General features: G+C 41.8%; 2 protein-coding genes and 1 long non-coding RNA gene across 4 annotated transcripts in view; 1 reads left to right on the top strand and 2 right to left on the bottom strand.

Annotated features, from left to right (window-relative positions):
• Nucleotides 1-17,016, top strand: part of LOC138970656 (uncharacterized) — a 273,936-nt gene that overhangs the window by 65,787 nt on the left and 191,133 nt on the right. The window lies entirely within an intron of this gene.
• Nucleotides 4,136-7,288, bottom strand: LOC138970568 (uncharacterized). Its single transcript, XM_070343037.1, has 3 exons — nucleotides 7,232-7,288; nucleotides 5,680-6,472; nucleotides 4,136-5,196 (listed from the first exon to the last, which is right to left on the bottom strand). The coding sequence occupies exons 2-3, from the start codon at nucleotides 6,001-6,003 to the stop codon at nucleotides 4,588-4,590; spliced, it is 933 nt and encodes a 310-aa protein (XP_070199138.1). The 5' UTR covers nucleotides 6,004-6,472; nucleotides 7,232-7,288; the 3' UTR covers nucleotides 4,136-4,587.
• The window catches only part of LOC138970627 (targeting protein for Xklp2 homolog), a 28,129-nt gene continuing 23,720 nt past the window's right edge, over nucleotides 12,608-17,016 (bottom strand). For both annotated transcript variants that reach the window (XM_070343100.1, XM_070343105.1), the window contains exon 13: nucleotides 12,608-16,741. In XM_070343100.1, the coding sequence (XP_070199201.1) occupies nucleotides 16,452-16,741 (290 nt within the window). In that variant the 3' untranslated portion in view covers nucleotides 12,608-16,451. The remainder of the gene's footprint in view (nucleotides 16,742-17,016) is intronic.

Below are 17,016 nucleotides of genomic sequence, written 5' to 3'. Positions count from 1 at the left end.
GGGTGTGTGTCTAATTGCTGCAACGCAAATAACAAAGCGGCCACTAATTACCAAAAATTACACCCCGACCGAGGAATGGCTGCTGCGTTTGGGATAAACTGTGTGGAAGAAAAGGTTAGGCTGGCAAATCATGTCGCATAAAGAGCTTGGATGTTTGCAAAATTGACTGCTGTGTCACTCTGTTTGCACCAAGATGCACTGACAATGAAGAATAAATGTTTGTTGCATCTCTACAACAATTCTGTGCAAAGTATTAGTAATAGTTCGTTTTCGTTTTAGGTTGGTTGGCCAGCCCAGAATGAGTAACGTCTCTTAAACATGCATTATTCTACATTGATACGTGAGAGAGACCTACCATGTCGCAACTAAACCATATCTTCACACGTGTGTATAACATGTAAATGAGTTCGAGTCGGGTCAAACCGGACAGCCTCTTTTCTTTCTTTATTTGGTGTTTAACGTCGTTTTCAACCACGAAGGTTATATCGCGACGAGGGAAAGGGGGGGGGGGAGATGGGATAGGGGAAAGGGGGGGGGGGGAAGATGGGATAGAGCCACTTGTTAAGTGTTTCTTGTTCACAAAAGCACTAATAAAAAATTGCTCCAGGGGCTTGCAACGTAGTACAATATATTACCTTACTGGAGAGAATGCAAGTTTCCAGTACAAAGGACTAAACATTTCTTACATACTGCTTGACTAAAATCTTTACAAACATTGACTATATTCTATACAAGAACCACTTAACAAGGGTAAAAGGAGAAACAGAATCCGTTAGTCGCCTCATACGACATGCGGGGTGCAGAGAAATAAGGATGTGGAAAAGAAGACTTTTGGTAAGTGAAATAAAGGTGATGGATCCAGTCAGGTAGAAATAAGACATCAAGAAAAGAATTGGAAAACTGCAGGGAATAGTAGGGAGAGTTTTCTTGGAAGGAAATATAGGTGAAAGGACTGGTAAGGCAGAAATAAGACAAAAGAAGAGAAGAAACAGAACCGTTAGTCGCCTCTTACGACATGCTGGGTAGCATCGGGTAAATTCTTTCTAGTCCCAACCAATATGGGACTCCCCCTAACCCGCGGGGGGTAACGACAGCCTCGCCGGAACCTCAAAAGTAATGTTGCTCATCACAGATCTGACCAGGCTTTTACACAGAATGAGAGCCATCCCTCCACTTTGACACACTGTTTGCTTCTTGTTGTTTCTTGTCTCCAGAGCCAGGTGGCCGTGCGAGTCCGACTGAATCAGCATTGCTCTCTTCTTATTCCCTGTTTTGTTCTCGGCCTACTCTGAAAAAAAGTTTCCATTTAAGGCGTTCACACTCAAGGTGAACACATACCGAAGGACTCTGCGAGGTGGGGATGTTTCGCATGGTTAACTTGTTTTGCAGTTGACACTTGTGTCAGTTACGAAATTAATTCAACAACAAAATTCTCACTCTCCACAGAAAATAGTCAAGCCGGGGAATGTTGGTATTTGTTCAAGTTGAAGAATGTTCTTGTCTTATCTTATGGACAGACATAATTATGGTGGCTGGTGGCTGATCAGTACGACGGGTTGCACGAAGAGAACTGCTTTGAAGTATCAGACAGCTGTAGGAGTGGCGGGCTGTTTCTGTTCCATGGTGGTTGGCATGTCGTCACCATTCTGCACTGATAAAGTGGTGAAGAGAGAGAGAGAGAGAGAGAGAGAGAGAGAGAGAGAGAGAGAGAGAGAGAGAGAGAGAGAGAGAGAGAGAGAGAGACTCGAAGAGAGAGATGGTCAGTCAGACAGACAGAGACACAGAGAGTGGGGGGTGGGGTGGTGATGGTGGACTTCAAAAACGAATTCTTATCAGTTTTGTTTTTAAAGTTAGTCAAGCTTTTACTACAAGGATCAGAGTAGGCCGAGAACAAAACAGGGAATAAGAAGAGAGCAATGCTGACTCAGTCGGACTCGCACGGCCACCTGGCTCTGGAGACAAGAAACAAGGATCTGTCCCACAAGGATCTGTCCTCGGCCCTGTCCTTTTCACCCTGTACACCCAACCCCTCTCCCTGGTGATCGAACGCCACGGCCTAAACTACACTGAACTCCTTTGCCGATGACACGCAGCTTCAGAACAGCGCCAAGCCGGAGGACGTTGACGATCTCCTTGGATCCATCTCCAGTTGTTTCACTGACATCAAGAACTGGATGACTGAGAACAAGCTGAAGCTGAACAGTGAGAAGACGGAGGCCCTTCTCGTTGGAACACGACAGAAGATTGCTTCCCTCACTGTGACCGACCTCCAGCTGGATGACGCGACTGTTCCATTCTCCCCTGCTGTCAAGAGCCTTGGCGTCTTTCTCGACTCCACTCTCTCCATGCAGACACACATCTCCTTCATCATCAAGACCAGCTTTTTCCACCTACGACGCATCGCCTCCATCCGTCGCTACCTCACCCACGACGCCTGTGTCAAGCTGGTTGTCTCCCTCATCTTCAGTCGTCTGGACTACTGCAACTCCCTTCTGGCTGGCCTCCCCGCCTCATCCATTCATGGCCTACAACGAGTCCAGAACGCCGCTGCCAGGCTGACGTTGAGGAAGACGAAGCGAGACCACATCACCCCCCTACTTCGCTCCTTGCACTGGCTCCCTGTCAACACCCGAATCTCCTACAAACTGTCCACTCTGGTCTACAAGTGTCTCAACGACTCTGCTCCCGAGTACCTTCAATCCTCCCTGGACCTGTACACCCAGCCCTCCGACCGTCCCCTCCGTTCTGCTGCTGACCCTCTCCGCCTCCACATCCCTCGCTCGAAACTCGCATCTGCTGGTCAGCGTGCATTTCCCTCTGCGGGCCCCTCCGTCTGGAACTCCCTGCCGCTTGAGCTTCGCCAGAGCCCCTCTCTTGACGCGTTCAAGAGTAGGTTGAAGACTCAGTTCTTCCCGTAGCTGGCTGCGACTTTCATGCTCGACGTGATGTGTTGTGCCCCAAAAGACATTCTTGTGCTGTGCTCTGTGAGAGGTGTTTTCTTTGTGCTTAATATTATTTTGTTTGGACCTAGCTATTGATGTGTACATTGTTGTTAAACAGTTGTTTGTTGTATGTTTACCAGGGTTTGCTAGTGTGTGATAGGGTTCGTGTCCGTCTGAAGATGTTAGTTTCTTTGTTAGTCCTGTGTTGACAACTCTTCGACAAGCGCTTAGAACTGTACCCACGGAATACGCGCTATATAAGCTTCATATTGATTGATTGATTGATTGATTGATCTAAAAAAAAAACCAACTGAAATCCCAGTAGCCTTAGAATCAAGACGAGGGTGATGGTGTATGTCTGCAGAGTTTTTAACAAAAGAGACGGCACTGTGACGAGCGAGAGAGCGACACAGACTGAGCGAGCTGGAAAGAGAGACAGACAGAAAGAGATACAGAAATACTGAGAGAGGGAGTGAGAGAGGGATGTGTGTAAAGTAGTTCACACAAAGAAAAACTGAATTATTGTTATATAGCACAATCACTGCTTGACATTTTGTAACGACATTTGCAACTAGCAATTATCCAGAGCCAAACAAAAAACAACCTCTAATGTATTATGTGCTTTGTTTATACGATTGTGTGTGTGTGTGTGTGTGTGTGTGTGTGTGTGTGTGCGGTCCAAAAGTGCAAAATGGGTTCTTTTTGTTGTAAACACTCGACACAAATGGGTTCATGAAAAAAAGTGGGTTCATTTTCATAAACCCACTTTTTTTCCATGGTGCAAACAGTGGGAAATGACCCCAAAATGTCACTCCACAAATATCTCGGAAACACTTTTTTTAACGGAAAGAATGCCATATTCAAGATGATGACACTCTTTCCGTCAAAATTCCGTCCCCTATAGGCTACGAAATAGGTCACATTTTATGCCTTTTTTAGTGTCAAATTCGTCCATGCCGGAGCGGATACTGCAGTCAGTGCGGTTGTAGTGCAAGCGCACTACAAAGGCACTGCGCGCAGTGCCGTTGTAGTCCAAGTGCACTATCGGCTATGAACCCACTTTTGGGGTTAGGAAGGAATGTGTGTGTGTGTGTGTGTGTGTGTGTGTGTGTGTGTGCAAGTGGGGGTTCCATAAAAAAAAGTTTGGTATTGGCAGAAAAAACATTTCAGGTCGGACAACCATAAACACACAATTTGTATTTTGGGCTTTACTGAAAAAGAGTCATTGCCAAAGAAGCGTTCTCATCATTCTCATGATTGCATTCACCACTTCCTGATGTAATTAAAATAGGATCACACACACACACACACACACACACACAGATGACACATACCACTGAGAACAGTTATAACACACTTCTTTAGGTCACCCAAACTTAGCCCCTCTCAATCCCCTCTCCTCTTTGGAATGCATAATAATAAACACCTGCTCCACACACAGACAAACACACATGCATGTGCGCACGCACACACACACACACACGCACATACCGGCCACAAACCACTGAGAACACGTCCCACATGTCTCTCAATCTCAGCTTTTTCACCTCTTTGAATTGAAATGTATCCATGGACACACACACACACACACACACACACACACACACACACACACACACACACACACACACACACACAAATCAAACTACAGCTGGTCATCACTGAGAATGTCCAAGAATTGTGCAAACACCTGCATTTTTTCCCGGTGCATCTGCTCCAATCTCTGCAGTTTCCACAAGTCTGTCTTCTCCTGATCCTTATACAGCTCATTCACTGCATGCACAACTTCTCCAAATCCGTTCTGCTCACCGTTAGACAGAGTCAAAGGATGAGAAGCGCTTCTCTCGTCAAAGACAATGACAGGAGTTGAGTTTACAGGGCCACAAAGAGATACGTCGACCGGTGGTGTCTTCGGAGCTATGTCAACATAACCAGTAAGCCCTGATACACCCTTTATCTTCGGTTTACTGCTTTGACCATTTTGCTGTGATGATACACCCTTCTTTTGAGCAAATCTATTCGAAATTGCAGCAGTGCTTGCGGCACCAACTTTGCTGCTACTGCCGAAAATGGTGTCTACTTCGTAGAAATACTGACATTTGCTGGATAAGTAGCCACTTTCTTCTAGAAGCCGAAGGTTGTCTCTGTACATTTTGGTGAGGTTTTTCCAGCGATTGTACACTTGCATCGCGGTGTACTTCATCCTTGACTTTCCACTGCCCTTGGTCAGCTTCGCAGTAAGCATTGCCCATACCTGAAGGAAAAATAGGTGAATATGGAGTAAATGCATTCCCTTTATAACAGCTAAATGTTCACCTCTGTGAATTCTGCACACTGAACATTTCTTATTGTTTATATTTATTATACAGAAATTAAAAAAATTAAAAAATGAATGAATGAATGAATGAAATCAATCAATATATCAATCAGTCAATCAATATAACAATCAATCAATCAACAAAATTCACAGCTCTAGGGCTTGTGCAGTATATCCAGAAAGCGGGTAATCATTCTCAATAAACAATATATATAGATATGAGCAATAAATTGGACAATTAACTTCAGGAAGCGGAGAGCACTGAGATGAGGCATGAGTGTGTGCATGCATGTGTCTTTGTGTGTGTATGCGCGTACATGCACGTGTGTGTGTGTATGTGAGTGTGTGCGTGCATGCGTATGTGTGTTTGTGTGTCTATGACTATGTGCATAATTGCATAGGTGTTCCCACATTTCTTACCGCCTTTTTCTTGTATCGCTGATCCTCAAAGAATCCTTGATATTCCTTGTAGAGCTTGATGAGTTTTAGTGTTTCAGAGCGCTGCCAGTTTGGTTTAACGCCAGAGCCACTGGAAGCGGATGACGCACTCAGAGTCTGATCAGCTTCACTGCTCTCTTGTATGACAGCGCTTTGCACAACCTTCTCTGCAGTCTCAGAGTCTAGTTCTACCAGCTCTGTGGCAGCAAAGTTGTAAGAGTCACTTGTCACAGGGTCTGTTGGGGCTGGATGCATGGTGCCGGAACTGCTAGTCATTTCAGTTTCTGACTTTACAGGCACAGACATTGCAACAGTATATTGTCTCTGTATTTGCTGAGATCTCCTGTTCTGTCTGATAGTGTCACCTTAATTTGTTTCACACTACAGACAGTGCAGTATGCCGTTTGAATTCAAGACAGGTTCGCTGTGGGGAATGTTCAAGATGATGTTCACCATAACTGCAGTCAGACACAACAAAAGACTTCTGAAGGTTTTCGTTGCTTATGAATCAGCTCTTAAACAAAGTGATTGCTCAGTGTTTTCATTTTCAATACTAAGTCTAAGTCACACATGTTCCTATCTTAAAGGCAAAATATACATGCTGTGCTCACTTTCACATTTGAAGCATTCATTATTGCCTTCAGTCACCACAAGCTAATGTAGCCAAAAATGTTTTAATACAGTCTCCTTTGTCTTCACTGGTCAAGTACAGTTGTATACACAGCCTTGAGACACAATTCTGTTTCTGCTGTGACAGCTTGATTCAGGGGGTGAGCTGAAACAGTGTCCAACATAGAGCCATGACATATTGATTTGCAATCTATAAGTCTCCAGCCCCACCCCAACCACTCATACAGCAGGACTATGTGATTTTTCCCATTTTTTCTTCAGCCACCTTTTTTAGTTTTATAAGGCTGAGGCGTGTATCCTTGTATGTGTGTGCTGTCTGCTAATGACATAATTGTGTATTCTGGGTTGTATTGGTTTCACTCTATATGTTTGGCTTGGTTGTTTGTGTGTGATTGTTTGTTTGTTTGCCTGCATTTAGATTTCTGGTTACCAGTATAAACAAGAGTTTGAAGGCTTGTTTGTACATTATGGGTAAACTAAAAGTTTCGCAGGTGGCTGAATGAAAACAAACGTTTTATGAAGACTATATTCGGTTCTGTTTGTGCATGAAAATACTGGTCGTGATGTAAACATGCTGCCTGGGTCACGGGGTGTGTTATGCGTGGAGAGAACGAGAGGAGAGAGAGAGAGAGAGAGAGAGAGAGAGAGAGAGAGAGAGAGAGAGAGAGAGAGAGAGAGAGAGAGGAGAGAGAGAGAGAGAGAGAGAGAGAGAGAGAGAGACTCGAGCGAGGGAGGAAACTCGAAAACTTTATCAATACGGAAGGATAATAGCAGGACAGAGAGAGTGAGACAGGTGACGTTTCCGGCTAACACTTCGATGTAAAGCCCTCTCTATTTTGTCCTAATTTTTCATGAAGTAATACATTTACCGTTAAAATTCTAGTTGGAATAGTCTACTAGCTACCTGCACATCTCCGAAAGTCCGGGACCTCACCGAAATTTGGAATGGTCTCCCTTGGACTCTGGGAGGGAGGATTTCGTTTTCGAACTTCACACACGAAAAGAGGGAGACATTATTATTTAGTTATCATGGTCTGTTGTTCTTACACTTGTCCATCAACACGAATCTTAGCTGCTTCACGAAAGTTGAAATTTAATCTAGATTTTCCAACGTAGAAAAACCAATCTGTACCAAAATATACTTGTTGCTTGTCTGTGTGCATGTGAGTGTGTTTGTGTGTGAATGCCTCCGTGCGCACGCATAGGCCTATAATCTGTGCATGATTCTCTGCATGTGTGTCCGTCCTTCTCTCTCTCAGGTCAAAATGTGGATATATCCTTCTATTATTCACTGTAACCTAGAGAAAGGGCTGCCTCAAATTGTTAAACTCAACTGTCCTTTTAACGCATTCTGGTTAGACCACACGATCACAGAAATGGAAATGTGGTCAAACACGCCGCGTATAGGTGGGGTTTCGGGTAACGTTTGCTGTACAGAATTCTGTACATGATTATATCCCTATTTGTCAACCTCGTAGTCCCGAAATCAATGATTGTACATGTACAGTTTGCAAATTTTCCCGAAACTAATACTTAAAGGCACAGTAAGCCTCCCGTAAACCATCACAGATACTGTCAGGCTTTTACACACAGTACAAACACCCTTCCATTTGAACGCTCACCAAACGGGAACATCCTAGGTGCCCTACTGACGTAAAGAGAGAGCAATTTTCAAAGAATTTATTTTTGCGTGGTTTATCTTACCCCTGAGCCATCGTGAACCCGTGTGATCCAGTTTCCCTTTTTCACAATGCAGTCGTCAGTTTGTAATTTGAATGCGGCTCGCTGTGAGCTTATCTGCAATAGCACGTTATTATGTACCTCTGACTTTTCACGAAACAAACGAATGTGGTTCATAAGAACTCGAGCGATGGCTTTTGACTGCCTATAAACCGTCGTCTGCTACGCCAATATACCTTTTTGGTATCTGAGCAGCTCTCGCGAGACACGCTCTTTGTTATGCTTTGAACATCGCGAGAACTTCGAACCTTGGCTTGTGCAGCTCGCACGAGATCGCTGTACCGCATGCGGCTTTGCTATGCTCTGAAGTTTGCGAGAGATTACGAGAGCTTGGAATACCGATAGGGTCTATACCACGACCTTGCGTGACCCTCCTTCCTGGCTTTTCTTTTTTCAAACTTTCAAAACTTCGAATTATACTGATCTTGTCTTGATGAAAAAATAATTCTTTTATGATTTAAGAATGTTTGTGTAACAAGCTGTCAATTTATTATTTAGATTTTAAAAGTTAGGTCTAGCGCCAAAACGCACAATCATCGCTCCACGGGATCGCCAGTTGAAAGGAAGTAACTCATTTTGTTCTCAATCCGAAAAATTAATTCTTTGAAAATTGCTCGCTCTTTACGTAGGGCACCTAGGATGTTCCCGTTCGGTGAGTGTTCAAATGGAAGGGTGTTTGTACAGTGTGTGTAAAAGCCTGACAGTATCTGTGATGGTTTACGGGAGGCGTACTGTGCCTTTAAGATAGTCGGAAGTTGCACAGAAGTTGTTGAGACCAATGTGGCAAAAAGTTGGCAGTGTAAACAATACAGCAGTGTCTCGATAGCAATTTTTAACAAACTTTGCTCTGTTGAAATGTGGTTGTACATTCATTGGCTATATAAATCAAAAATTCCCAATAGTTTCAGAGTTACAGACACTTTTGTGAGGCTCGTCCACAAACCAGAAAACACGGTGAGGGTTATAAGACTTCAGAACAAGAAGGGCAAAGCCCACACGACTCACATGCTGAACAGACCTTGATCTTTCTTTCAGAATAATTTTACAATAAAACTTCAAAATATATACATTTCAACTTTGAAGGACCCTGTGACCTTGACCTTGAAGTGAGGTCAAGTTGCCAAACATGTTTCTGAAGATCTAATGTATTTCCCTCACACATATGTAGTTTTGGAAGAGTTATTTTCAATAGTTCAAGGTCAAGGTCACTTCAAAATATATACATTTCAACTTTGAAGGACCCTGTGACCTTGACCTTGAAGTGAGGTCAAGTTGCCAAACATGTTTCTGAAGATCTTGTAACCATACACCATCAGGCCACAATTGGTGTTGATAGACTTAATAGTGTCCAAGAAATATACAATGTTAAAGGTTTCACAGACAGACGGGGGGGACGGACGCCCGGCAGGACAGGCGGACGATGTCGGTGAGTATATACTCACTTTAGTAAGTACAGTATAATGTATTTCCCTCACACATATGTAGATTTGGAAGAGTTACCTTCCATAGTTCAAGGTCAAGGTCACTTCAAACTATGTATACAATCCAACTTTAAAGGACCCTTGCGACCTTGACCTTGAAGCAAGGTCAACCAAACTGGTGTCCAAAGATAGGGCTTACATTGCCCTGTATAGCATACATAGCAACGGTTGCCATTCTCGATAACTTCAGAAAAAAATGCGAAAATGTGAAAAATGGTCGTTTTTAAGACAACAGTTACGGCCCCTGTGACCTTGAACTTGAAGTGAGGTCAAGTTGCCGCACATGTTTTTTGAGATCTTGTAACCATACACCATCAGGCCACATCAGGTTAAAGACTGGATGATAGACAATAAACTCAAGCTGAATGACTCAAAAACTGAGGTGATGCTGTCAGGCTCAAGGCATGCTTTAAATCAGATTGACTGTACTTCCCTGACAATAGGCGACACTCAGATTGTTTCCCAAACCGCTGTTAAGGACCTAGGCGTGTACCTGGACTCTGCTCTGACAATGCAAAAACACATTAGTTTTGTTTGTAAATGTGCCTTTTTTGAGTTGCGCAAGATTTCCTCTGTCAGATCATTCCTGACACTCCAAGCCACTGTTCAACTTGTCTCCTCTCTGATCCTGAGTCGACTTGACTACTGCAACTCATTGCTTGCCGGCCTCCCCACTGAAGAACTTGATCGCTTACAGAGAGTCCAGAACAGTGCTGCAAGGCTCATTCTGCAGAAGTCTAAGAAAGACCATGTCACTCCCCTACTTACCACCCTTCACTGGCTTCCTATGAAGTACAGAATCGAGTACAAGCTCGCCCTGTTAGGGTACCGCTGTTTTGAGAAATCACTCCCCCCCTATTTGTCCCATTCCCTCAGTATCTACGAGCCATCCCGTTCTCTCAGATCCTCCTCTGAAAAACTCCTTCGCATCCCCAAAACCAGGACCAAGACCTTTGGTGAAAGAACCTTTAGGTACCAGATTCCGACCGTCTGGAACTCGCTTCCAAGTTCTATCCGTGACTCCAGCAGCCTTTCCTCCTTCAAAACCCAACTCAAAACATACCTGTTTCGTAAAGCCTTTGCTTAGCCTGAGTAGACTCTCCACAACTCTATTCTGTTTTGGAACTCTCTACCCTGTATGTGCTTTATGGTCTCTTTGTCAATGGTATCTTTGTGTGTGCGCGTGCGTGCGTGCGTGTGTGCGTGTGTGTGTGTGTGTGTGTGTGTGTGTGTGTGTGTGTGTGTGTGTGTACTTTTAACATTGTACGCTAAGTTTTGCTTAGTGCTTGGGTTCTTGGTGTTATGTCTCAGTTAAATGTATGCTTTGTATGCTTGTTGATTTGTGCTAGTTTATTCTATAATGAATTTGTAAAGCGCCTGGAGCCAATTGATGGGACTCGCGCTATAGAAAAGTTATTTATTATTATTATTATTATTATTATCAGGTGTTGATAGACTTAATAGTGTCCAAGAAATATCCAACGTTAAAGTTTTCCGGACGGACGACTCGGGTGAGTACATACTCACCTTTGCTTCGCATGTGAGTCAAAAATCAACGTTATTATTTTTTAATTTTTTTTTTTTTTGGGGGGGGGGGTCCTCTGTATTATCAAATTATTGATATGAACGAATGAATATTTATGTAAGACAAACTAGAAACAAGCCACAACTGAAAGTAGTGAATGATACCAGGCCGTGTGCGAGACAAGGTTAAGGTGATTTGGACAATACTATCTTCAAAAGACAGTGTTTGCTACTCAGATTCAGGTTTTGATGCAATTACTCCATTACATATTACAATATTGTTCCCAGGCCTTGGTTTTTGGTCATTGACGCATACTTTTACGATCTGACGGTGACCCCTGGCCGGTTGATTGTCTGATAGTTTTGACATGCAGCTTTTGTGACTACACATTCTTTTTAGCAAAGACAATAAGACCTATACATATTTCTGTCCAGGTCCAACTGACCTGTGGTCATCTTAGTCTTGGAACAACACTATTATTATGCTTAGCTCCCCAAATAATGAACTTCAGTTCCATTTATTAGTCTTGGCATATCATGTGCACGTCCATTATACTGGGTAACAGTTACAAAATCAGTGAGTGACTAACTTTGCTGGTCTATAAACTTGCTCTCACAAAGCAAAAATTTGTCTGATGAAATAAAACATGTTTGCAAAAAAAGTTGTGCTTGTGAATTTTTTAAAATTTTTGTTTATAGAAGCATGGCATCAAAATGGCGCTTGAAAGTGGGACATGAACAAAGCTTCTCACTTCTATGCACTGGTGTTTTTGTTGGGCCACATGATTTTAGGTTAGGACACATTTTTACAATAAAAACAGAAAATAATATAACATTTAGCTATTTCAGATTTAGATGGAATTGAAAAAAAGGCTTATCGTACGTTACTTTCGTTTCCATAAACGCTTTAGGGAGAATGAATTGTCAAAAGTACTAACGCGCACATTTTACAGCAACAACATTATTTTATTTGTTGGATTATAACTGACTTAATTAATTGAGCAATAGATCTTTCAAAAATATCAATGATCGGCGATAAACGCAGACGATTTTCCGATCTCACTTAGTTTCATTTCCTTCTGTAATGTACGCAAACCACACTAACTGACAACACGCAGTCGACCCGACCCACTTGTCAATGTGTTGTGATGACGTAGATGCTCGAGAACCTTCCAACTTATGTCTTTGTAATATCTGATTGAAAACAGGTCTTTTGTATGTGGACAAGCCTGTTGAAGTTTGATTATTGACACTTTTTGTCAAAGTGCTCATGTCCCCTAACTGTTACCCAGTATCAATGACATGCACATATTGATATGTGCTGCAAGAGTGACGCGCAAGGTCCTAGCTTCTTATGAAGTGATAACTTGAAGTTGAAAGAAAAAGAAAAAATTAGAAGACAATAAAAAGAATGGATGCAGTATTCTTTTCCTATGACCAGGCCAAAAGTCCAGTGCAATTGAGACATCATTTCTTAAATATAAATCAGGAAAGATTGAGCACTGACCAACAAATTCAACACAATTAAGTCACTGCATGGTACAAAAATATTTATTCAGTTTTGCACATGTATATGAAAAACATTAACACTAACAGGGGCTTCATCTATCAGAATAAAACTGAACCCTTCTAAATTAATCCAGGTGATTAAAAAAAAAATTGTTTAATGTAAATGTATGCAAATCACTGTGTCAAAAAATAAATACATGTGCATGAGTGTGTGTGTGTTGTTGACTAACACTGCATGAGAAACCTTATATTGGGATGTAACATTACATTTTTTGTCCCCGTTGATAAAAACTTTAATATTCTTCATTGAAATAAGGATACAGACATAATGTTTAGAACCTGTCTGACAATAGATGAAAAAGCATCTACAGTACATGCGTATTTCATACATTCATTCAATTACAGTTAATCCTTCATTCAATTCACTCAGCACGCTACACAATTAAAACATATTTACACAATACCAAAAACCAGGCTATCGATATCAGCATAAAAAAAAGCAATACAGCCAAGTTACACTGGAAAATTGAATTGACTATCATCACCAACCAACCATTACAAATACCATTGCATGTGTAAACCATCTGGTTTAAAATTCACCATGGATACATCCAGGCTTTTACATGAGATCAGAGCATCCTTCGACTTGAAGTTAGGTCTAGCGCCAAAACGCACCACGGTCCGATTTTGGACACATGCCAGACATCAAGTGATCTACAGCTAGGCTGCTTTCTGTGCAGGGTGGGAATTTTCTGCTAAATAAATGTCCTAATAGACAAAGTCTGGCAATAAATTTGACATTTTTTGTATAGGTTGTGCAAGAGTTGCTTTGCCTTGGAAACATGACACCAATAACTGGTGAGCGAGTTGCCTCCACACGTGGTCGCTCGAATTGTGCACAGAGGGAGGCGATCACATTGGCAATGCCGATTTACAGCACAGATGTGCCTACTTTCGAATGAAAAGAGCATTACATTGAGCAGACAGTGCAATGAGCACAGACCGGAGTTTATCCTCACTGGGATGTCAGTTGTTCGCACGATTTCTGTCGCACAGATGGCCGCCACATGTAGACATACCGTTCATTGGTGATTGGCCTACTATGTCACGTGTAGCTTGCCTCAAGCTTACTGTAAAAACAAAAAGGAAACACAAGAGAAAGCAACTCTTCCACAACCCCTTGACAGAGTTATTTCCGAACACTGCAAAATTCATTCAGCAAAGAAATTTTGTGTGTGCTGCATAAGCAATCAATATCATAAAATTCCCACCCTACACAGGAGGTGCACAGACTAGATATTTCGTAAGATTCCAAGTAGAAGAATGTTTCTACCCTGTGTAAAACCTGGACAGTTGTTCTGATTTTAGATGATGGTTTATAGGGTAAGGAAGGTATCTAAGGGTTAGGTTATATTTTGAAAATCCCTCAAAATTTTCCTGTGATCATCAACATTAACTGAAACATGTTTTCGTGCAACCTCCACCTAATTGTTTTTCAATGACAGCAAGTACAGATGTAGTTGGGCTGGTTGCAAAGAGTGACTTAACCCTGTGTTTCAGCAATGTCTTTACAACTAAGTCTTCAAACGTAATAATTATTATCAAGGCAAATATAATTATCAATATATGTACAGGCAGATTAAAATTGTTCTATGATTTAACATGTGATTGGTTACTACATGTATGTTGTTGTAGGTTTGTAAAATCAAATGAAAATTGACAAGTAAACACACAGATAAACCTACACCTGAGAGATAAAAACAAAAGTAAATCTTTAGTTAGCATAAACTACTCAAGAATCAAAATTATTTAAGTTATGCAATCAATCTTTGCGACAGCTACTGTCAAAAATTTCCATAAATCCATTCCAAAAGCTGTACAGGATTCTTCTGGAAACACTTTAATACGAGACAAGGGCAAAATCGGGCCATTCGCTAAATCTTTTTCAGCCAACTTCTTCATATCTGTATTATAGCTCCAAGTTTCACTGTTTTTTCAGATGGTAAGTTGACCCTGACCTTAAATGACATATATACAGAAATGCCAACCCTTGTAAAACCTCAAGTGTAGCAATTAACATTTTACGACACAAAATCTGATTGCCACACAGAGTGAAAATCAGAAAGGAGTACAAGGACTCACAAGAAAGACCAAAGTGTTGCATGCTTGTGATTATTTGTTTGAGTATGGCAAATCTAAGCTTGGCAAAACTTTTTGTCAGCCACACTCAACTGTGTTTCAAGTTGACAATAACTTTGAAGGAAGAAAACTTCTGAAAATCTTTTTGTTGTTGAAAGAAATATGTTCGTGACATTCTGATTCACACCAACTGACACAGCCACACTAAATTTCTGGAATGAAAATGGCATCTGCACCTTGAGAAAAGCCTGTTGGATAAATAGTGTATGTATTTAAGGACCGAAGGGGGAAAAAAATCACCAATATTTTACACACAGAAACCAAAACAGCTTGTCCTGTCCACTAACTATGGGTGATTTTGTGTGTGTGCAAGCCAATATGTAAAGACAACATGTACATAAATACAGACAGCACCACTTCAGTGGTAGAAACACATATTGCCAGGGATGGCCAAATCCACCGCCCCGTCGCCAGGGGCAAGTAAAAAATCCACCAGGCTGGTAGAAACCGTCGCCCGGCTGGCCAGTGAAAATTCTGGTCAAACGCAAAGCAACTTTTGGTTTTACTATTGAATTCCATTTCTTAAGGTCAAATAAACACTGCACATGCAGAGACTTCTGTCGTCTGCAAAATCGCATCCAAGTTCTAGTGACACGAGAATGAGGCTCCTATCTCAGAAGCGTTATCAACATTTCATTTGAACTGTTTCTACTTACACTTCTGCTTCCAAACACGCGTTTTCTATAATCACATGAATCCGCCCAAAAAGTATCTTGAAAATACTGATGCTGATAAAAAAAAAAGAGACAACAGCATAATAAAGATAAATATCAACCATTCAAAGAACATTTGCGGGCGATTGCGGATAGCGGAGAGAAAAGCAGTACGTTTGAGACTGATGGGAAGACAATGGTGGGTTTTGTTTCGTTTAAAATTCTTAAGAACATATGAACAGAAAAACGCAATTTGGTTTCGAACAACAATGCTCAAGTTGGAACAGGTCAAGTTGCGGGAAACAAATTACTTATTGCAACTTGCGGTAGTGAAGAACGGTGCATAAAAGCCAAACAAGATGCCAGCTGAACGCAGTCCAGTCGTTGATCATACGTACCACTGCTAATTTGTGTGTTAAATCTGACAATCATTCATACTAACAGAGTCATTGTTTGTGTCTAGTATTTACCGGGTGTGTGGAATTGTTGGCAGGCTAGTGACTTTCATGGAGTTACCTGCCCAGCTGGCAAATTATTTTGTTGTAAGATTAGGCCATCCCTGCATATTGCCCATTATCTCAGTACAGTTTCAGTTGCAAGAAGAGTTTTGACATCATTTACAATTACACACACAAAAATTGTTTTGTTTTAATAGAATTTTTTACTTGATATGAGCTTTCTGTGTCTGTGGGCAGGTATCAAGGAACACTTCTGGACTATACACAAAAATGCCGCAACATGCAAAAGAATGCAGGAGTTACTGAATAAATCACTTGCATTTGAAACAAATAAGTGCACCCTATAGCTTTGCTAGTTCTTTTTTTTAGAACCAAGCAGCTAATGAACAGAAGAACAGTGGGGAAGAAAAAACACAGAGATGCACTTAGAAATGAGTAGTTCCTCTTGTTCTACGAATTCATTTGTCTGTGACAGGTGATGCCCTGTCAACACAGAAAACGTACAGCTCTCCTTACTCTCCTCTTTGTAATTTATCAAAACCAAGACTCAAAATGACTCATCAGAGGCGCACTTTAGCTCGAAGACGGTCAGAGAATCGCGGCGACTCAGGCTCAGTGATAGGCTTTTCACTGGGTTTGATGACGAGAGGATTATAGTGGCGCACAGGGTTGGAGCGGTGGACCATCTCAGCGCGAAGTTTGGCGATGGCAGCTTCCTCTTCCTCCTTCTGTCGCTGCTCCCTCTGACGCCGATGGCCCTCCAGTTCCACCTCACGCTCTTTCTTGCGCATCTCAAACTCTTCACGATGCAGGGCTCGCCGGTCAGAGTTCAGCTCAAAGTCAGACACCTCTGTAAAACCAAAAAAGACTAGCTTTTAAAAAAAGGGAGGACTGTTATAAACGCAGGGGAGGGGGGGTTAAGGTTACATTAATCCCAAAACTAAAAATCCCAGTAACCCTTTACCTATACCTAATCTTTTTGCTGTTCAAGGTGAACAGGAGACATAGGACTTTTCTGTAAACCTTCAGACTAAGATTTAATAAAACATCATTCCCAAAACTCTAACCAGATTTAAGTTTACCAATACATTTCAAACAAATGTTTCTTTCTGCAATGTTTACTGA

The sequence above is a fragment of the Littorina saxatilis genome, linkage group LG1, assembly GCF_037325665.1.
Source record: "Littorina saxatilis isolate snail1 linkage group LG1, US_GU_Lsax_2.0, whole genome shotgun sequence".
In the NCBI taxonomy this organism is placed as follows: domain Eukaryota; kingdom Metazoa; phylum Mollusca; class Gastropoda; order Littorinimorpha; family Littorinidae; genus Littorina; species Littorina saxatilis.
This window is presented reverse-complemented; position numbering and strand designations above follow the sequence as displayed.